The sequence below is a fragment of the Pseudogymnoascus destructans genome, assembly GCF_001641265.1.
Source record: "Pseudogymnoascus destructans isolate 20631-21 unplaced genomic scaffold scaffold_33, whole genome shotgun sequence".
NCBI lineage: Eukaryota > Fungi > Ascomycota > Leotiomycetes > Thelebolales > Thelebolaceae > Pseudogymnoascus > Pseudogymnoascus destructans.
This window is the reverse complement of record NW_020167552.1, coordinates 47,904-68,941: the sequence shown is the minus strand read 5'-3', so window position 1 is coordinate 68,941 and position 21,038 is coordinate 47,904. Positions and strand designations below refer to the sequence as shown.

Sequence of the window (21,038 nt, the reverse complement as noted above, 5' to 3'; positions counted from 1 at the left end):
TGGGGGGTCAGTGTGGGCGTTTGGGATGTGCTTTTTCGTGGCGTATGGAGGGAGGGGGTTGAGATGGGGGAAAAGGATGGGGATGAATGTATTTATAGTTCGACCTGTATTTGTACTTTACTTACGAGACGGAAGCCCTGATAATCAAGAGGGAAAAGAAGATGGCCCGCGAGAGCGCCCGCATTTATGAAGCCTCAGCCACTCTACACCGTATCCAGTCCCTCTCCCAACATCTGCGTGACAAGCGTACCCCCCCCCCTACCTCCCCTTCTTCCCCTTCCCCTCCTCCACAAGCTTCCTCTTATCCGACTCCAACCTCGCAAAAGCCTGCACCACAATCCCCAACTCAAACTCAACCCCCCCCTTCAAAATATCAAACACCATATCCGCCCTAAACCCCGACCCCGCCATCCCATACCTCGCCAACACCGCTCTCCCCGTCCCAGCCAAACAGCGAGCCCATAAGCGTGCATTTCAGATCCCTCGTCGTCCGCTGACAGCTCCACATGACGTGCGGGTCACGATCAGCAGCCCCGGGACGATTTCGAGCAGGAGCAGCGCGTGGTTTTCGGACAGCGGATGCCAGGTCGCGCCGTCGCCGGCGGGTTCGCGCGTGCATATCGACGCGGCGGTGGTGACGAAGGGGTGCATTCGCGCGGCGGCGAGGGGGAAGGGGTCGTGGAAGTCGAAAATATTTAAAATCTCGCACGTTGCGCGTATTTATGTGGTCTTTCGGGTCCAAGACTTATCATCCTACGGCATAGCCTTGTTGGTGGCCCATCCATGCTCCATAGTACCCCTCATCGTGCGCAGCCTTGTGCAACACAGACAGTCTAGGACGCGGGGACGTGGGGTCGATATCTATTTATACCATATAGCACTTTAGCATCGCCAACACCTTACGTTAAATAGGTCCACTATTTGATATATAAGTCACTCATATACAAACTCAGGACACCAAGTTTCATATTTGAAGGGTTTCTCAATTGAATTATCAATACCAAAACCATAACCTACATCCACCGGCACATCCACCTCCTCCCACGAACTACCCAAACACAACCCCCAGTAGCCGCAGGCCATCCAACCGCCCAGGCATCATTTCCACCCTCCTAACCACCCAATGATCCCCCCCGCTGCACAGCAGCGAGCCCATATCCATAACGTAAAACCTCCCCGCGCATCCACGAAAAACCCGCGGCGCAAGCGCCGCGTCCCAGGGGCTTCCCGGCGACGACCAGCGTCCCATGCTCTTTCTGTTCCGTTTACTCCCTTCATTCCGTTCCGTTTCGCTCCATCTCGCACTCCCCAATTGCCCCTCTGCGCATGGCGCGGAAGAGCCCCGAGAGAACGATGCAGTGCAAAGCAGACGTGAGCTCCTCACGCGAGTACCACAGAGCCAGGGGGGATAAGGTAGGTCCGATAGTCCAAGCAGCGCCAGGCTGCCAGCAACCACGCGTCCTCTTTTTCTCCCTCGCTCACGCTCCCATTACGGCCCGTCTATCTGCACGCAGAATAGAGCGAGCGGCGCTGGTTGCGGTGAGGGGGAAGTGAGGGAGAGGAGGGCGCGCGGATACCATCGCAGGAATCGATTCGCGCCGCTATCCGCAACGCGCCACGGGGCTGTATGTCCCGTCTGCTGGAGAACTGGGACAGGGACAGGGGCCGTGGCTTGTTGCGTCGCGGGGCGGCGCGGTAGTCGATCTCTACCTTTTTGTTTTGTGGGTTGGTGGGGATCCCTCCCTTTGTGTGTGTATGTTTGTGCGAAAGACAGGCCGGGTCGTAGGAGTTTGTATTCCTTCGCGGTTGTGGAAAGCCTGGAGCGGGTCGTTTTTCGCGAACGAGAAACCGGGGGGAAAGCCAGAAGAAGAAATGAAAGTCTGTTTCCCAGAAACGTGTGCTGTTGTTCCGGCCATTGTTGTAGTTGTAAAAAAAATTGTTCCTGCGCATTGCTGCGTTGTACCTCCTCTCTTATAATGCATCGCTTCGACATGATATCCAAAAAAAAAGCCCCCCCCCAAAAAATAAACAGATAACAATCGACGAGTATAACAATCCTCCCAGTGTCCTGCCGGTAGATGCATGTGATGAATGGTCCAAGGGAACTATAGTGGTGAGGCCGAGCTCGCGGTTGTTGTGTTTGAAGGAACCCCTCGGATGGGGAAAGGACGCAGCTGTGTTCGCTGCTCCGACGCCGAAATCCGAAATGTAAACCCGCTGCGCTAAATATGGCCGAGATTGTTAAGGGAAAACGTGTAGGAAAAAAACAAAGGCTATTAAAAGATGGTCTGTCGTTTGCTGAGTGGTGTGCTGTAGTCCGCTCTCGCAACGTAGAAAGAAGTTTAAAAAATGCCGCCAGGTGTTCGTATATCAATAACGAAAATGACGCTAAAGCTCGTTCGACTGTCGTGAATCTCGTGGGTGCCCGGTTTGCAACTGTCTAACTAATAGTAGTAGTGACGCAGCAAAGGGGTAGCATGTGTGTTCGCGTACATGTCGGGCTTTGGTTGTCACATCGACATGGCGTGCTCCTGGTATCGATCCCATCCGTTTCCGAAGCTATTGAAGCCGACACTGACGCCGCAGGGTTGCGGCGCAAGCATACTTGGTAGCGGCAGGTGCGGGATGGGCGAGCTGACGGGCGGTTGAGGAAAGTACATCCCTGGCGTCGTCGTGTAGGGCTGACTGAAGGAAGGCGCGGGCGACGGCAGCTGGAAGTTATCTCCCATGCTCATGCTCGCCCACAGCGTATTGCTGTCGACGGATGAGGTTGTGCTTGGGCTAGATGGTAGCAACCTCCAGACATCCGATGGCGCGGGCACCGGGTTTTGAAGCATCGGTTGCGACTGTGTCCACCAGCCACCTCCGGACACCGAACTTGGAAAGAGCGTCTGAGGCCTGATGACGTCCACGACCCTCGGTGGAGGAGGAAGGAGAGGAAGGAACAAGTTCATGATGTTGTTCTTGGCCTCTTCGCTCTTTCCGCACAGCAGCTCACCGGCACCTTCCTCTTCCAGACCTTCCAGCGCAGTCGCATTCGTCCTATATACGAACTTGTTGATGGCTTGGATGAATTCCTCGTGCAGCTTCTTGACCTGAAGTTCCTTCTCTAGCCAGTTGTACGTCCTGGCTGCGATGTCGACGCAGTGGATTTCCTTGTGGTACTCGATCAGGGCCTCTATCGACTCGGGTGTTAACTTGAAGGCGACCTCATTCCGGAGCACCATGTCGACGTGCACGATGTAGGCCTCGATGTGGACGAGCTGGAAGTTGAAGAGGGCTTCTATCAACGGGTTAGAGTCCTTGCACAACTCCGAGTCGGGCGCCTTGGGCAGCATGATTGAGGTCAGAGTCCATATCGCATTCGTCGACGACAGTGTTTCCGTTAAACATCTCTGGTGCTGAGGGACGCTGTTGAGCGGGCGCTTGATCCGGTTTATCCTCTTGAGGGTTTGTGTTAACCACGGCTCTACTTTCGATCCTAAAACCACATTCACTGATGAGGCCCGCGGCGCAAAGGCAGCCGCCGAGGCGGGTAGGAGCTGAGGAGGCATCTGAGACAGTGACGATGAGGCGTGGCGTGGATAAGGCTTTGAGTTTCTGTTGAGGGGGGAACCAGGATCTTGTCGATGGGTGTGGGACGGTATTAAGACAGTGAGGTCAAGATATACGAAGCGGGGGGGGGGCGAGCAGTGTGGCGGACTCTCCGGATAGTTGGGAATTAGTTGGGCCGACCCGCACAGCGACGTTGGAGGGACGATGTTGGACGACGTTGAGAGCTGAGGAAAGCGGGCGTATATGACGAGCACACCAATGAGGGCAAGAAAAGAGGGAGGGAGAAGGCGGAGTATTTCAAAGGGAGGCGAAGGAGGACGGGGAAGGTGGCCGAGAGGGGAAGAGAGAGGTGACCAGAAGAAGAGAGAGGTAGTGAGGTAGGAGGGGGAAGAGGAGGAGAAAGAGGAGGAGAAAGAGGAGGAGAAAGAGGAGGAGAAAGAGGGGAGGATGACAAGGGAGTGAGTGAGTGAGAGAAGAGAAGAAGAGAAGGGCGAAAGAGAGAGAAGAAGAAAGGGAGGAAGGGAGAGAGGAGGAGGAGGAGGAGGAGGAGGAGGAGGAGGAGGAGGAGGAGGAGACGGGTCAGCACTCACACATCGGCTCACACACAGTCATACTTGCCCTATGGGTTTCTATAGATGGCATACGTTGCATATGGCATACATGAAATGACAAGGAAGACATGCAAGGTATACACGGCATATACGGACAGACTGACTATAGAGCATCAGAAGAGGTGGCCAAAGAGAGTGAAGAGGCGGCCAAAGAGAGTGAAGAGGCGGCCAAAGAGAGTAAAAGAGGCGGTTGAATTGCGTAGTTGTTGTGGTCAGAAAGAGTGGGAAGGGAGGGGGGGGAAGGCCGCAAGCATGCATCGGAAGTACCGAGAACACACTAAACAGTGGCGATTGTAGTACATTTAGTAACTTTCGGTACCTCCGAGAAATGTCAGTGCATGTCAGTGCATGTCAGTGCATCGGTACAAGTCGATTAGCGGAATCTGTACCTAGAAAGGTAGGGCTTCCAGGGCTTCCAGGCTTCCAGGGCTTCCAGGCTTCCAGGCTTCCCAGGCTTCCAGGGCTTCCAGGGCTTCCAGGGCTTCCAGGGCTTCCTGCAACTTCCATGGCGGCGAGCATGATGGCGAGCATGATGGCGAGCATGACAGTCACGGTTGGTACCTACCAACACACCAACTTACCAACGACATGGTAAGTACCTGTTGTGCGTTGTGTTGGTGGCTAACATCATCGCCGTCGCCGTCGCCGTCGCCGAGAACGGCCAGTCTGCCTGCGTCTGAAAGCATCAAGCATCTATACTACACCGCATCATATTATAACTGCCTAGCCACTATCGCTGCTCACGGCGCACTTCGCCGCGCTCTCACCGCTCTCTCACCGGGCTCTCACAGCTTCAGGCTGAACTACAACCCACAGATCACACTCCCCTTCAACGGCCATCACCACTCCACTAAACACTTAAACAACCACCGGGAACCGGCGACTCCATCTCCATCTCCATCCCCATCTCCATCTCCATCTCCATCTCCATCTCCATCTCCATCCCCATCTCCATCTCCATCTCCATCTCCATCCCCATCTCCAGGGCTGTGCATGCATGCAGCAACCACCCATGCAAGCAGCTCTCCACTCCCACTGCCGCACCCGAAATCCGCGCAATGCCCGCACACGCACGCACACACGCACCCATGATGCATATTACATGCCACCGACACATGTCACCGACCCAGAGGAAGGCCGCCATCGCAACCCCAAACCAACAAGGCACGAGGAATGCTTGCAGACCAGGCCGCCTCGTCATCGCCGCCACTCACCACGACAAACGACGACGCCCGACTCAACCCTGGACACAGAGAGTTACGAACAGATGCAGTTTATGCGCCCCACTGCCGTCCCTCGTTGAGCTGATCGGCTATCCCAGGCTTAAGAAGGCACCCCGTCATTTCCTCACTGCAGCTGAAAACTCCAGTGCAGACCACTCACTCTCTCCCGCTGCCTCCTACCTCCTGGCTTCTGACATCCGCGCAAGCCCCTCCATACCGTATCGTCGTGAAAGTAGACCCCGAAGTACAGTACTGTACTGTACGTACGTACGAACTCCCAGGGTCTGATAGGCGCGCTACAAGCAAATGGCAGATATCTCTCATCCCAACACCCGCGGACCCTCGGTCGTCTCCCCTTCCCCGTTCCTCCCACCAGGAGAAGGACCAGAGTGGCCAAAACGAGCGAAACCCTCCGGATGGATCATCCTATATGAACTACACCAATATCACCTTTCCCATCCTCCTCCCTTCCACAATCCCCCCACCACCTTCTCCACCATCCCCCGCTGCCGACGAATCACAGCCCTAAAGCCGCAAATCGCAGAATTCCACGGTCCCAACTGGCCCGACACCCAGCGAATCAGCGCCCGTAGACGCCTCCCGCTCAACCACACCACTCAGCTGACGCCGGCCTACTCCGTCCACCTTTTCCTCCCCAACACCCCTCCTCCTCTCGTTGCACGATCACCGCCGAACCACCAGCCGGGATATCTCTCTCCACTAGCGGTCTCGAAGGGCTCGAGACGGTCCGCTGATGGTGCGAGGAAAAGGCGCGACAGGCGCGGGAAATGGGATATTGGATGGGGGATATGCAGGGGCTTCTAGATGCGGCCGACGACGATGGCTGGGAGGAAGCTGAGCTGAGTTGAGATGAGCTTGGAGGATGGGAGATAGGGAATGGCATGGACCAAGCTGCCTGCGCGTCATGTCGGCGCTCCCATCTCTGGTCTGTCCTGCAGCGACCACCCAGGAGGTTACCCACCCCCTTCCAGGGCGGTAGCATCATGCTCATAAGCAAGTTGGTCCATTTAAGATTCTAGAACGAATTGGACAAGTGGCATATCGGCTAGAACTACCAGCAAGTATTGCAGAGGCACGACTCGATCCCCGCGCCTGCAGGCGAAACGCCAGATGTGATGCGAGTGCTGAGCGCGGAGGGGAGCCGTGGTGCCCGTGGTGCGGGGAGGGGGGTCTATAGCTCGTTATGGCCCGTTTGAGGGGGTCGAGATCGAGGAGCGCGTATATGAAGGTTGATGGAGGGGGCTTGTGATGGTTTGCCGCCGCGACTGGAAGGGGGGCTGTGGGAGAACTGTCGTGTCGTTGATGGGAAACAGGGGGTCTGGCAGATGGACCGATATTGTGGGATCAGTTGGTGGTCAATGGGAAGGAGGGGTGTTCGAAGTGACGATGAGCTTGATCCAATCCCTCCCAACCCGTCGTCAAAACCAAGACAAGACCCAAACACCAACCCAGCAAACTACTCTACCCGTCACCAACGCCCCGTCCCGTACCTCGTTATTGCCATACAGTAGAGAACAAGACAACCCACTTAGCACCAGCACAACTTGGACTAGACATACAACGCACTCGCCACAGCTCGCCACACGCCTCACCTTTCTTCCAAGAACCCCTGTAGCGCGTGCATATGTAAGTAACGTAAGTCGTGGCGTAACGAGTGGAATGGCGTAACGAGGGTATGTACCTTTGCAGCTAAACTTGTTAGCAATGGTACTTAAAACGAAAAACTTCAAACCTAAATAACTCCATTAATAAAATTACCAAAGCATACTCCTCTTTTACATATAGGACCTATATACAGTACTCTATTACATGTGAAAGTTATCGCAGTATTAGCGTTGTTTTGCCCAAGTTATTAAACGATTAAGTTTTTGCCATACAAAATATTAGTATAGCAAATCTATAGTTGTTGATAACTTCCTTATATAGCTAGCTTACAAGCTAAATTTTTTAAGTCGAATGTATGTGTATATAAAGTTTCCAAATACAAAAGCATTATACTTTACATAACTAGCCTACTTAAACAGTTATTAAAGGGTTTTAATACTAGTCACGTGATGTAAATTTGCTAGCAAAGTACCGAGTACGGAGCACAGCAGTCGTATACACCGAGGCGCAGCACTAGCACAGCCACAACACGTGACTTCCTCCTCTTTCCAAAAACATTCCACCACCACGTGCAACCCAAAACCAAAAAGTCAAAATCGTACTACTCCTACCAGCGAGCGCCCGGCATTCCTGTTCCTCCCTCCCTCGGCCTAACTGACCCCTACACGCCCAACCCAACGGGCAAGTCTGACGCATCACGCGCCCGGCACACATGATCGCGCGTGCGTGAGTTGGCTCGGTCATGTGCGCGCGCTGCTGGCGCGGCTCAGCTGGGAAGGGGGCGCGGCGGTGGGTTGGGATGTGCGAGGGGGATGACGTGCGTGCGGGTACTGTCGGGTGGGCGGTGAGGTAGGGGGGTCGGGCCGGGGCGTAGGTGGGGTGGTTAAGGGTCGGTCGGTCCGAGGGGTTAGGTTAGGGGAGGTGATAGCGTTGGGTTGTGGGTGGGTTGGGGGTGAGTTGGAGGAAGATGGGTTGGGGGGTTGGAGGGAGATGGGCGTGGGGTAGGTCGGAGGATGGTGGTGGGGGTTGGAGTTGGAGGTAAGGGGGGAAGGAGGGGTTCAGGGGTTAAAGTTGTCATAGTGGTGGTTGAGGAAGATAGGGGATTGAGAAAAGGTAAGATGTCCATCACAGTAGAAATTGAGTAGCAACCGATTTGAAGTATCTATGCGTCTATCTATCCCCTCCATCTCCTCACTCCTAAACCCCTCTCCTCATCCCCCTCACACCTTCACATTCTCCTTCCCCCCCAGCGGCGCCGTCACCAACCCTAAACTCTCCGCCCTCCCCCCCCTCAGCTCACTCAACACCTTCTCCCCCCCCTCCATCCTCCCAATCCCCATAGCCAACACCGTATTCTCCCTCTGCAACTCCCCCACCTGGCGCCTCAGCAACTCCCTCTCCACCCTCAACACCTGGACCTCCCTCTCCGCCCACCCCTCCCCCATCCCTTAACAACCTTCGCCTCCTCCCTCGCCCTGCGCCGCTCAACCCTCTCTGCCTCCCTCTCTAGCCTGCCCTCCTCCCGCGCAAGATCACGCACATACCTCTCCTCCGCTTTTCGCAGTTTCTCTCCCCCCCCTTCTTTTCTTCGAACCTTCCCGATTTTCTCCACCAACCTCCTCTTCCTCTCCCGGAACTTGCCTTCTTCCTTCTCTATCGCCGCTGCTGCGCGCCGCCTTGCCCGTAAAACCCCTGCATCCTCCACCACCAACGACGACGACGAGCTCGGTCGCAGCGGTTCCGTCCGAATCGCCGCATCAGGTAACACAGTAGACTCCTCGCTGCTCGACGGCCCCATTGGTGCAGGCACTCCATACACCGGCGGCACAGACGCCGCATCCACGGACGCCGCATCCGCGCTCTCATCTGCATCATCAAAACTCCCCCTCTCCCTCGCACTCGCAAAAGACATAAAAGACCCCCCCGACGAACTCCCTAAATCCGTCTCCCCCTCCCCCTCCTCCTCCTCCGAGGAAGAGCTAGAAGAAGTGCTATACCTCCTCTCCCTCAACTGCGCGTGCGGCAGCGCAGCTGCGTACCCGGCTGAGGGGAGGAAATTCGAAATTGCTGACGCGGCATTGGTGACCATGCTCAGGACGCCCCTATTATTCTGCTCGGGGGGGCAGAGCGAGGCGGTTGTGATGTGGGGGGTGTAGTGTTCGTTTGGCGGGGGGTCGCGAATGCCGTCTAGACTGGCGAGGTGGCCGTTTGTCTGGAATTCGCGGAGGGAGATTTCAGTTGATGCGCGGGGTGGGGGATGAGCGCGCGGCGCGTGGGGAGGGCCGGGTCGCGGTTCCTCGCCCGGCACGACAGGATGTTCAATTTCAGCTTCTCTCTCGCTAGCGCTCTCCGCAGCGCCATCAACTCGAGGAGGGACTTCATCGCCTACAACATCGAGGGCAGCCGAGCACGCCCAATTCAAGAATTTCGCAGCATCAGCGACAATACTCCCCGGTGTGCCGCGCTCGACCATGAAGCGCGGGACGGAACCGCCGGGGTCGGAGCGCGTGAGCATTATCCATTCGACGGGGTTGCGTTCCGGGTCGTCGGCGGGGATGTCGTGGTACTCCCCCTTGCCATCTACGCCGCGCGAGCCGGCGAAGGAGATGGTGTGCCCGCGCTGACGGCGGTCTTCGCTGGGGGTGCGGGATGGGTGGGAGGAGTTTGCGTTGCGGACGACGGCGGAGCGGTTGAGGCTTGAGGCTTGGGATTCTGCTCTCTTGCGCTCGTTTGGGGGTTTGGCCGGTTGACCGGTTGCGGCGAGGTCGTTCATGGAGGCGGATTTGGTAGGAGGGGGAAGCACGGGGACTTCGCGGATGAGCTCTACGCTCTGGTATTGTCCTCTGATAAAGCCGTCCCGCACCGGCGTCTGCGGGTGTATGCATGGCTTACTGACAATCATGAACTGTCTTGGCCCGCGCTCCTCCCTCCTCTCGGTAGTCATCAGCATCGTCACAAAGTCCCTCGGTGTCGTTGGCCCAGGAAACTGCGCACTGAGATGATACACCTCCATCTTCCCCCCTCCCACCTCTCGACACTCAACGCAACGCTCCCCGCCAATCCCGCGGATGTTGCTTACGCCGGGTCCGCCGTCTATCTTCATCGTCTCCGGGAACTCCTGTTGTAATGCGCGTTTCCAGCGCTCGAAGCCGAGTCCACAGTGCACGCTACGGCGCGCAAACCATGCGCCCTTCCCGTCGGTGCCGGCGAGCTTGTAGACGGACATTCCGAGGGGATTGTCTTTTGCGGCGAGGCGGAGTGGTTTACCCCATGCTTTTTGGAGTTTTGAGACATCCGGGGGCGGGGAGTCGGGGCGCGCGGAGGAGAGTGTAATTTCGGAAGCGGAGCTGGCGATGGATGTTGTTGTTGAGGATCGCGGCCGGGTGGGTAGGGAGGCGGGAGCGGGGAGGGGGACGGAGTCGATGAGGAGTTGTGAGGTGTCGAATGTGGTGTTTAGGAATGTCTCGAGGTCGGTGGGGGATTGGGGGACGGTGATGGCGTCGATGGGGGAGAGTGTCTGGAGGGCATTTTGTAGAGCTGCCATACCGACGATTGGCACGCTCTGGTGAGTGCCTGTGTGCGCGGTCGTGGATTCAATTTGGATTCCTGTGTCTTATGTCGCGGAGAGGAATCGTTGGCTGGCCGTTTGGAGACGCCATAGGTTCCGTTCGTGTATATGACGTCGATGTATGCTCCGACTGCCCTTCTTGGTGCAGCGTCCGGGCGGTCTACTCAGTTCATTCATTCAACTCCGCCAATTCCAGCGCGCTCAACTTTTGTAAACAATCTGGGATATATAAAATTCTAGCCGCCGAAGCGTAGGGGTGGACAGGTTTGTAGGGTTCTATATCGTCATCTGGCAGGAGGGTGCTGGTCAATTGCTGATCGGGGACCAACCACAATCCGATGAGCCGTGGATCCCGACTTTGAAACTTTCATGCGGAGTAATTGTCAGCAGAGTCCGACGACCTTTTGAAAACTGACATAATTACGTTCGAGTCAGCACGCCGACGTTCATATAAACTGGCCAAGAAACTGGCATTATAAACCCAATTGGTATATGGCTTCAATCTACCCTAGAAAGACTAGAGACTGCAGCTTCGCTTTAACAAAAAACACCAACTTCAAACCAAGCTCGTCATAAACCTCACTCCCCATACACCGTAGAACAACCTAATAAACCCCCTCATTCCCATCACACTCCCCCTCCCCTCTCCCCCTCCTAATAATCGCCAACATCTCCTCCCCCTTCGGCGCCGTCGTCAAATTCTCACACCCACCCTCCGTAACTAGTAAATCGTCTTCGATCCTCACCCCACCAACCTTATAATACCGCTCGATCACACCAAAATCGAGGAACTTCGCGTGCTTTGGGTCCGCGCCGTACACTGACACCGCGTATCGCGAGATGTACACCCCAGGCTCGACGGTGAGCACCATCCCCACTTCAACCTTGCGGCGATGCGTGTACGGTGGCGGGGGCGGACGGGGGACGGCAAGTGAGGCGGCACAGGGGGTGGCGGCTGCGAGGAGACGATGGGCGCCTTCGACGTCGTGCGTTTCGAGGCCGAGGTGGTGGCCGAGCTGTTGTTGTTAGCACCGTACCTCACATTCATACAGACGACTTACTCCATGTGGGAAGAACAGGCGTCCAGTCCCCGCATCCCGGATCTCCTCATACGTCCCATCCTTCAGAATTCCTAAGCGCAACAAGCCGCGAATCGCACTCTCCATCGCCATATCGTGGAGGTCCCGGAAGATGACACCCGGCTGCAGTGCTTCAATACAGCGCGTCTGCATCTCAGTGACTATCTCGTAGATAGCCGCCGCCTCGGGGCTGAATGTCCCGCTAATAGGAAAGGTACGCGTGATGTCCGCGGCGTAGCATTCCCACTCACAACTAGCATCGAGGCAAACGAGTTCCCGGCCCGCGAGGTTCTCGTTATTGGCCTCGTAATGCAGGGTGCTTGCGTTCTCACCCGACGCAACGATAGGCGCGTAGGCTTGCTTCTTGGCGTGCTTCGCGATGCAGGTTTGGAGGAAGGTAGCCTCGAGGTGCGTCTCGTTGGTTGCGGAGTGCAGGCTGGCAAGGACGCGGCGATGCGCGGAGGAGGAGATGGCGTTGGCGCGGCGGAGGAGGGAGACCTCGTATGCAGATTTGGTGACGCGGGCTTCGTCCATGGCGGGTTGGAGGGCGGCCGCGTCGAGGTTTATGGTCATGGTTGCTAGGCTGGGAGGGGTGTGGGTGGGGTGCAGAAGGAAGATCTTCTGGTGTGAGTTGCTGGCAGCCCATTTGAAGATGTGGTTGCTCAGTTCGCACGTGTAGGTCACCTGGTCTACCTCGTACTTATCTAGGCATTCCTGGATACTTGGCGTCGGGCCCAGCCAGATGATTTTGGAGGGTTCAGGGGCGGGGATGTAGAGGGTTAGCTTGGTGGTGTCGATGTCGTAGGTCAGTGAGCAGTCGGGGAAGTCGACGCCGCTGAGGTAGTAGAAGTAGCGGCGTTGCCGGAAGGGCAGTTCGCGATCTGAGTCCTCGGCGGATGCAGACTGGGTCCCGAGGAGGTAGATGAGGCCCTTTTGCACGCCGAGGTGCTTTGCTACCTTGAGAGCATGTTCTCTGGCTATGCCTGGTCAGCACCTGGTGGGCACGCGAGGAGGGAAGTGCATTCGCATCGAGAGGATACGCACCAGTGTATTTTACGAACTGCCCGGGGGCTTCTAGAGAAATGTGACTGGTCTTTCATTAGTACAGGTCCTATTTCTGATGGTCACGATGGCGCCGTGATCTTGATGGGTCGTACATGGAGTCGAGCTCGGCGAAATCAAAGCTATTAGCACGCAGCTGAAACGGCAGCGACTCAACGGCCATAGTGCTCCCTCCCTCTCTGCCAGTGCCTATGAAGATTGCTAATAAGTGTTGGCTACTGTGCTATTGATGTTGTTGGAGGCAGGACTGCTCGTGGGGTCGTTGATGGATGTCGTCGACCTCGTCGTCGACGTTGGGAATACCGTCAACTCGACGACGGATAGGATAGCGATGCCGGCCGTGCGACTAGGGCGACCAGACACTGACCAGATACCTGTGCAGCACACTGGATGGAATAGCAAAGCAAGCCAAGAAACATAAGCTAATTCATATTTTGTCTAATGAGTAGCTATCTTCTCTTTCCCTCCTTCTCCCTCTCTATTTCTCGGCCATTCTCGCTCATCATCGCCATCGCCCATATCGAAAACACATCAATTGGCATTAATTGGTATATTAACGGATGTTCCACCGTCGGACCCTGGGGCGGCGGATGCTGCAGGTCGGGTGCACCCGCCGTTGCTAGGTAACGCGCCATAACAGCCTCTCCTTCTCTATTTCGAGGTTCGACATCTCAGGCCAGGGCCTCATTCTGATCCCAGTCCTTCGGTACATACTCTAATCTGTTCTATAGAAGGAATACCGTATTCTACACGTTATGGGTATTTTCGGTTCACCATGGCTCATTGTGACGACGGCTCCTGCTGTGTCAGGGACGGCTCGGCTGTTGTTGTTGTTGTTGTTGTTGTTGTTGTTGTCTCACTGCGGGATGTAAACAAAGCGAACATCTGCGCAATGCGCGCGGATCCTCTCATCATCCCACTCCCACTCCCATCTTTCCCCTCACCCTGTGACTCGTGACGATGCATTGCATATAGGCGACCTTTCCGGATGACCACTCCCACTACTCGACATCTCGAAGACGCCAATGGAACGTGGCAAGATCCAATGCGACTCCGCTAGAATGATGCTTTTCTGCGGACGACGCACAGTGTGGTTGCACCGCGAGACATCCATTCGCTGGCACAGTGGAGATGCCAGTTCACAGTGCGGCGTCTGAGACGAGATGAGGAGGTGCTAATGCTTCCTTCGTATTGGGCGGTGAAGGTGTTGAGAGGTCTCTTCTTAAGGACTCATAAACAATAAGGGCCAAGGACCAAGGACCAAGACCAAGGACCAAGACCAAGACCAAGAACCAAGGACCAAGACCAAGGACCAAGACGAAGAACCCTCATTCTGTTTCGAGGACTCTGAGAATAAGCGCCGAACTATTATTGTGAAAGACCCTTTTAATTCTACTTCCACCTACTGTACCCAAATCCCTTATCCAATTGCATAATCGCCCTGCAGCTCAAACATCATCCCTCCCCTTCCCTTTTCCCCCCCACGCTCAACTGACGAGACGGGCCGCCCCCATACTCGACTAGGCCACCACCTACCACCCCAAATTCCTCGCCTAAACCTCCAATTTCGGCTTGTAAACTCATTCCAGCAAGACTTTTTCAACAACCTCCCCCCCCCCCCCCCCAAAATAAATCCTCGAATACCTCTCCTGTATGCCTTCGATAACTCGATGTACAGGGCCATATTTTATTTACATAGATTATCTTGCCTTGTGCTCCTTTTGCAGCGTTTATTTGATTCGAGCGGTTAGCCTTGACATGGTTTGTTGACAAACGAAATATGGCTACCTGGCAACTGGACGCTGACGAACCCCAATGCAGCAGTTGTAACGATTCGACGACGTATGTAACGACTTTGAGATACCCCGCGCAGCGCAAAAGAAACTTGGTTATTGACGAAGATTCTCCCCGCAGTCTGGTCCTACCCGAAGTCCTCGCTGGACACAGTCCTCAGTTCCTTCTGGAACACACCACGTACGACAGGCGATGAACCCACCGCCTCCTCCCCCCCATGGGGAGGCCCCCAAATCATCGGGGCTTCCTCCGGGGAAATACGACATCTTTATCATTCCACCACACTCCTCGGGCTCGGGCTTCCTGTATCTGCCGTCGCTAAAACCCAACGTCAACAGCTTCGCCGCGGGCTTTGCATCAGCTCTCATACTCGTCGCAATAGTATCAGCGTTGATGCCAACACTTCAATTATGGTGGTACAGCGTCAAGAATACGGGCGGGAACGGGATGTTTATGGTGTCGATCGGACTGGCTATAGGGGCATGGGCCTTGGGTCGCATGCAATCTGATGGAAGGACTGGATCAAATGGAGGAAACAACGGTGGTGGTGGTGGTGGCGGCGGCGGTGCACCCCCTGGAGGCCCTCCACCCCACCAAGGTCACCAAGGTCACCAGAATGGCTACGCACCAGGAGGGCCTCCCCCCCAACCTAGCGGCCATGCGCCACCACCAAATCCTGGGCCACAGCCGGGCTACAATCCAGGACCACAACAGAACCAACCACCGCCGAAATCAAGCTGGCAGCGATCAAATGTGCCTCCCGGGGGTACGAATGCGAATACAGGTGGCTATGCGAACACAGGACCGAATACAGGGGGCTATGCGAACACAGGACCGAATACAGGGGGCTATACAAACACAGGACCGAATACAGGGGGCTATACAAACACAGGACCGAATACAGGGGGCTATCCAAAAACTGGACCGAGTACAGGAGGATATCAAAATCCAAACTCAGGGGCGAACACAAATTCTAATGCGAATGCAAATGCAAATGCAAAATCTGGGTGGGAAAAGGCGCGCGAGGAAACTCGCAAGCGAGAAGAGGAGCGTAAGGTCGCCGAGGCTCTGCGTCAGAAGAAAGAGGAGGATGAGAAGCGGTTGAAGGAGGCGCGGGAGAAGGAGGCCCGAGAGCGGGTAGCGAGGGAGCGTATCGCGAGAGAGGCTCGCGCGCAGCGGGAAGCTAGGGAGAAGAGAGAGAAGGACGAGCAAGCGAATAAGGCGGAGGCTGAGAAGGTTGTTGAGAGGGCTGCTGAGAGGGTTGCTGCTGAGAGGGCTGCTGCTGAGAGGGCTGCTGCTGAGAGGGCTGCTGCTGAGAGGGCTGCCGCTGAGAGGGCTGCCGCTGAGAGTGCTGCCGCTGAGAGGGCTGCCGCTGAGAGGGCTGCCGCTGAGAGGGCTGCCGCTGAGAGGGCTGCCGCTGAGAGGGCTGCCGCTGAGAGGGCAAAGCCGAAGGCTAGCACATATGCATACTCTGCTGTAGGTGAGAAAACCAACCCCTGGCCAAGAGGACAACCTCCCTCTCCAGCATCGGCATCTCCACGACCAACTCCACCACAGGCGCCCCCGACCAAGCGGCCGCCCGCTGCAACAGCGCGCACATATTTAGGCAACGAGGACGACTACTCCTATCGCCCCTACGACAAACCCGCACACAAGAAAGCCGCATCCTCGGTCTACTCGGCCTCCTCCTACGCCGCCTCCCAGTCCACCGCGCGCACAACACCACCACCCTCAATGCGCGGCGCATACTCTACCAAAGACCCCGATAAGATCGTCCTCAAAGCCGTCTACGCCTTCAACAACGCCTTCATGAAAACCCCCACCTCCATGCTCGTCTCCGGCACCGGCTCCGTCACCGACGGCCTAATCCTGCGCATCACAACCGAGGGCCTCTTCATCGACGACGACGTGCGCGGCGTCCCCCAGCGCGAGTGGGACGTCAAGGCCTGGACCATGAAACTCGTAGAGGTATGGTGTCCCGCGTTCAGCTCCCCCGCGCCGGCCTCCACCGCCGCCTCCAACCCAGCGCGCAAGCTCTGGGGCAATTCGTCTAGCAAGCCCAAGGACAACGCGGTTACGAACGAGGCGGCAGATGCCCTGCTCCTCGAACTGCTCGCATCGTGCAAGGCACAGTGCCGTCTGGGGCTGCTGGGGGAGGGGGGTGGCGGGTCGTCGCCGAAGAAGTCGTCGCCGCTTGCGGAGAGAGAGTCTAATGCTTCGTCGCAGACTGGGCAGTTTAGGGGGGGGAAGTTGCATGTGTTGAGGGCGAGTATTAGGGATCAGGAGGGGAGGAAGTATGTTTTTGTTATTGGGGAGGAGGAGAGCTGGAAGGTGGCGGTGGGGTTGCAGAGGTTGAGGAAGGGGACGCAGGTTAGGCAGCTGGGGGTGAGTGGGATGAGTGGGAATGATGCGAAGTTGACGCTGGATAATTTGGGGTGGGGGTGAGGAGGCGATGACGAGAAGGGGGGGTGCGAGGAGTTTTGTAGATAGGTGGACTTGTGGAAGTACAGTTCGCAGAGGGGTTTCGCTATCTTGGCATATTGATACATCAGCGTGGGGGATAGGGTTCATAGCGAGGGAGTTTTTGGGGGTCAAAGTTTGAGTTTCGGTACTGGTAGTGCTTGTCGTCGGTTGGTGTATACGAATGAAGGGTGGTCATAAGTAAATATGAGAAAAATACAGATTGGACAAAGATTGCAACAGTAGAATTTTGATATAAGAATATTACTAAGACCTGTAGATGAATATATCAAGGTATCACATCGGCTCATCTGAGGGGTTTGTGGCCCGACGGCTAATTCTTATAAGTGAGGCATCCAAATACGTACCTCTCTATAGAGGTTCTATCTTGATATTTGTCTGTAGAAAATAGGCTATAGAAAATAGGCTATAAATATTGAGACCTCGTGACTCTTAAAAGGCCATTTATTGGGGTGGTTGGGCCGAACAATGGGAACAAAGACTGCTCCTTCCTCAAAAGATAAATTCACTTTTATATACTCCAAAAGTGAAAACAAACGAAATAAAACCACCAAATTCTTCCAACAACAACACCAAAAATAAGAATCCCAAAACTTTTCCAAATAAAACCCCCCCCCTTTTTTTTATCCAAACACTTCCATTCAAACAACACCTCTTCGTCTGATACTCCAAACTCTTCCATACCAAGGCTCCAGTTCCATCTCGAACAACCCCTGCAAACCCAAGTCACGTGCTATCGCGTCCCTCGCGTCGCGTAAACTGCGCTCACGTATTTACGATGGACATCTACCACTGGCGTCGCCAGATCCCACGCAACCGCTTCTACGACATGTGGAACAAGCCCTTCAAGCCGCCGTCGATGCGGCCACGGCCGGTGGAGGCGAAGAAGCCGCGGTCTCGAGACGACGGGGTGGAACGCGTGGAGGCTACGCCGTCGCCGCCGGGGAGTCCTGTGGGAGGGAAGAAGGGGATTAAGGTGTGGGAGCATCCTGCAGCGGGGGCCGGGAGACCGTTGTCGCAGGCGTCGGCGGCGGTGAATGTGCCGAGGAAACCGTTGGTGGTTAAGCAGGGATATGGGGGGGGGGGAAAGAAGGGGGGATTTGATGAGGATGCGCCGAAGGGGTATTATAATGTTATGTGGTGAGTAGATGTCTTGGTCGAGTCTATGTGGTGGTGCTAATGGGTCATACAGGCGCAAGTATAGTACGAAGAAACACAAGACGTGGGATGGGGATGGGGTGCTGCTCGTGTGGAATGGGAAGGCGAGGTTGGTGGACCTCGAGGCGAGACAGCTGGCTGAGACGAGGTGTTATGAGACGTTCCTGCCGGAGAGTACGCTGAATATTGGAGGGAGGGAGGTGGAGATTGTGTCGCTCATCCCACGAGAAGATTATTACGCTGGCAAGCCGTTCACAAATACGGCGCAAGTATCTGCGCGGCCGACTACGGTGGAAGGGCCGACACCGAAACAGGTACCGAGTTTCCAGCCGTTGAAGCGCAAGTCGGGCGATATCGAAGGCTCGAGTAGGAATAAGGCGATTAAGGTGGAGGATGGAGACTCTCCTGGCGCGGCGCCGGCGAAGAACTTTTATGGCCAGTCGTCGCTCAAGCAGGAGTTTAAGAGTCCTGTGGTTGCGTCGACGGTCGTGCCGCAGGGGAAGAAGGGGGTGCCTACTCCGCGCCATGATCCGCGCGCGCCGGGGGCGTTGGTTATGAAGCGACCCAAGGATTGTCCAAAAGGAAAGCAGATAGTCGATGTTGTCGTTGACCCTCTGCTCGCGAAGAAGCTCCGGCCGCATCAGCGGGAGGGCGTGAAGTTCCTTTACGAGTGTGTGATGGGGCTTCGCGATTATGGCGGGGAGGGGGCGTTGCTAGCCGATGAGATGGGCCTGGGTAAGACGCTGCAGAGCATTGCTCTTATCTGGACGTTGCTGAAGCAGAATCCGTATGGGGGTGGGGGTGTGATCAAGAAGGTGCTGGTGGTGTGCCCGGTGACGCTCATTGACAACTGGAAGAAGGAGTTTAGGAGCTGGCTGGGCAGTATTAATATCGGCGTTATGGTTGCGGATGGCAAGATGAAGATCACGGACTTTACGCATGGTGCGAGTTATAGCGTGTTGATTGTGGGGTATGAGAGGATGAGGGGTATTGCTGAAGAGTTGGGCCAGGGAGCGGGGGTTGATCTTGTTATTGTCGATGAGGGTCATCGGCTCAAGAAGGAAACCAACAAGGCCGCCCAGGCTATCAAAGGTCTCTCAACGCTCAAAAAAATCATCCTGTCTGGGACTCCCTTGCAGAATGATCTCACGGAGTTCTTCGTTATGGTTGATTTTCTCAACCCAGATCTTTTCAAGTCGGCCAGCTCCTTCAAGAAGAATTTCGAAACGCCAATTCTAAGGAGTAGACAACCTAATGCGAGTGAAAGGGAAAGGGAGTTGGGTGAGGCGAGGCAAGCTGAACTCTCCGAAATGACCCAGCAGTTCATTCTTCGAAGGACGGCCGAGGTCCAGGCGCATTTCCTCCCACAGAAAACTGAATTCGTGGTCTTCTGCAAGCCAACCACGGCACAGGCGCAGATATATGAGGAGATACTGGAGTCTCCTGCGTTTATGGGTGCCCGTAATGGGTACAAGGCGGCTCAAGCACAGGCTTTGGGGCTAATCAATATTCTGAGAAAAGTATGCAACTCTCCTCAACTGCTTCTCCCATCGAGCAAGAAGTCGGCAGCGAAGCGTGTAGGCGAGGATGCAGAAGACGCCGTGGAGGGTATCTCAGAAGAAAGACTAAAGGCGCCCCTCCTCGCCACAAGCACGAAGATGCGCGTCCTCGACGGCCTCCTCAAAGCCATCGCCGAAGACCCGCACAACACCAAAGAGAAAGTCGTCATAGTCTCCAACTTCACCGCCACGCTTGACCTCCTCCAAAAACACCTTGCGCAGCTCAGCCTTCCCCTCCTCCGCCTCGACGGCGACACGCCCACCAACCGGCGCCAGGACATCGTCAACGAATTCAACAAGACATCTGCCAGGAAGAACTTTGCGCTGCTCCTCTCCGCTAAAGCTGGCGGCGTGGGCCTAAACCTCGTCGGCGCCTCGCGTCTCATCCTCTTCGATGTCGACTGGAACCCCGCGACGGACCTGCAAGCCATGGCGCGCGTCCACCGGCCCGGCCAGGAGAAGCCGACTTTCATCTACCGCCTTCTCATGGCGGGCGGTATGGATGAGAAGATCTACCAGCGCCAGCTTACGAAGAAGGGACTTGCGGATAGTATTGTAGATAATAAGAAGAACGGGGCTGTGTTCTCGGCTGATGAATTAAGAGATCTCTTCACACTCGATACCACTTCAGATTGCAAGACCCACGACCTTCTTGGCTGCAACTGCGGCGGTCGCGCAGCGGACCCTGTCGTTGACGAGCCGACCGAGGCACCCGTCGAGGACCCCTCTCCCGCTCCCGCTCCCGCCCCGGCCTCGGACGCCTCCGCCTCAGACTCCGACGACGACCTCCCCCTCAACCCCTGCGACTCCCGCCGCCGTCGCCAACCCCGCCCAACCCTCATCCCCGCCTCACAATACGACTGGCAAGCTGAAGCCGCCCGCGAAGCCGCCTCAGCAGCCGAGCGTCGACGTCTGCATGCCGCGGGTAACATGGCGAGCCTGCTAGAATACGAGCATATCGATACGGCGGCGCTGAGGGAGCCGCTGGATGTGTTTGGGGTTAAGAGGGAGGGGGTTGAGGAGGTGGAGGGGAGGGTTGGGGATGAGGTGCTTTGTGGGGTGCTGGGGGAGGGGGGGAGGGGGGTGAGTTTTGTTTTTGTGAAGAGGAGTGGGGAGAAGGATGAGTAGTAGAGGGAGGGGAAGAGGGTTTTTGTTTTGTGCTGGGCGTTGGGTGGGGTGCATAGCGGGAGGAGAGTAAACTTTAGACTGGATGAGGAGTTGAGTGGGCATTACAATGGGATTGCATTGGGAGGCTTTGATATTTGCTGGCCACGGGATTGATTTGCTGGGAGTCTGAAAGCTCGCTGGAGATATACAGTTCT

General features: G+C 55.9%; 8 protein-coding genes across 8 annotated transcripts; 3 read left to right on the top strand and 5 right to left on the bottom strand.

Moving 5' to 3' along the window:
- Window positions 1–18: 18 nt before the first annotated feature.
- Window positions 19–619, bottom strand: VC83_09060 (uncharacterized protein; the record flags this gene model as incomplete). Its single annotated transcript, XM_024472598.1, has 2 exons — window positions 19–363; window positions 419–619. The coding sequence occupies 2 exons, from the start codon at window positions 617–619 to the stop codon at window positions 259–261; spliced, it is 306 nt and encodes a 101-aa protein (XP_024319902.1). The 3' UTR covers window positions 19–258.
- An 870-nt stretch (window positions 620–1,489) lies between these two features.
- On the bottom strand, window positions 1,490–3,554 carry VC83_09059 (uncharacterized protein; the record flags this gene model as incomplete). The annotated part of the gene is made up of 2 exons (XM_024472597.1): window positions 1,490–1,706; window positions 2,515–3,554. 2 exons carry the CDS (start codon window positions 3,552–3,554, stop codon window positions 1,490–1,492), a joined length of 1,257 nt encoding a protein of 418 aa, XP_024319897.1.
- A 914-nt stretch (window positions 3,555–4,468) lies between these two features.
- VC83_09058 (uncharacterized protein) lies at window positions 4,469–5,034 on the bottom strand (the record flags this gene model as incomplete). Its single annotated transcript, XM_024472596.1, has 2 exons — window positions 4,556–5,034; window positions 4,469–4,485 (listed from the first exon to the last, which is right to left on the bottom strand). Exons 1-2 carry the CDS (start codon window positions 4,707–4,709, stop codon window positions 4,469–4,471), a joined length of 171 nt encoding a protein of 56 aa, XP_024319898.1. The 5' UTR covers window positions 4,710–5,034.
- Window positions 5,035–5,163: 129 nt separating this feature from the next.
- On the top strand, window positions 5,164–5,469 carry VC83_09057 (uncharacterized protein; the record flags this gene model as incomplete). The annotated part of the gene is made up of 1 exon (XM_024472595.1): window positions 5,164–5,469. One exon carries the CDS (start codon window positions 5,164–5,166, stop codon window positions 5,467–5,469), a length of 306 nt encoding a protein of 101 aa, XP_024319893.1.
- A 226-nt stretch (window positions 5,470–5,695) lies between these two features.
- VC83_09056 (uncharacterized protein) lies at window positions 5,696–6,214 on the top strand (the record flags this gene model as incomplete). Its single annotated transcript, XM_024472594.1, has 1 exon — window positions 5,696–6,214. One exon carries the CDS (start codon window positions 5,696–5,698, stop codon window positions 6,212–6,214), a length of 519 nt encoding a protein of 172 aa, XP_024319899.1.
- Window positions 6,215–8,112: 1,898 nt separating this feature from the next.
- On the bottom strand, window positions 8,113–10,797 carry VC83_09055 (uncharacterized protein). Its single transcript, XM_024472593.1, has one exon. It carries the CDS (start codon window positions 10,557–10,559, stop codon window positions 8,421–8,423), a length of 2,139 nt encoding a protein of 712 aa, XP_024319891.1. The 5' UTR covers window positions 10,560–10,797; the 3' UTR covers window positions 8,113–8,420.
- Window positions 10,798–11,188: 391 nt separating this feature from the next.
- On the bottom strand, window positions 11,189–13,160 carry VC83_09054 (uncharacterized protein; the record flags this gene model as incomplete). Its single annotated transcript, XM_024472592.1, has 4 exons — window positions 12,820–13,160; window positions 12,707–12,750; window positions 11,645–12,639; window positions 11,189–11,599 (listed from the first exon to the last, which is right to left on the bottom strand). The coding sequence occupies exons 1-4, from the start codon at window positions 12,885–12,887 to the stop codon at window positions 11,189–11,191; spliced, it is 1,518 nt and encodes a 505-aa protein (XP_024319892.1). The 5' UTR covers window positions 12,888–13,160.
- Window positions 13,161–17,653: 4,493 nt separating this feature from the next.
- On the top strand, window positions 17,654–20,844 carry RDH54 (helicase; the record flags this gene model as incomplete). The annotated part of the gene is made up of 2 exons (XM_024472591.1): window positions 17,654–18,139; window positions 18,192–20,844. The coding sequence occupies exons 1-2, from the start codon at window positions 17,778–17,780 to the stop codon at window positions 20,842–20,844; spliced, it is 3,015 nt and encodes a 1,004-aa protein (XP_024319901.1). The 5' UTR covers window positions 17,654–17,777.
- Window positions 20,845–21,038: the final 194 nt, after the last annotated feature.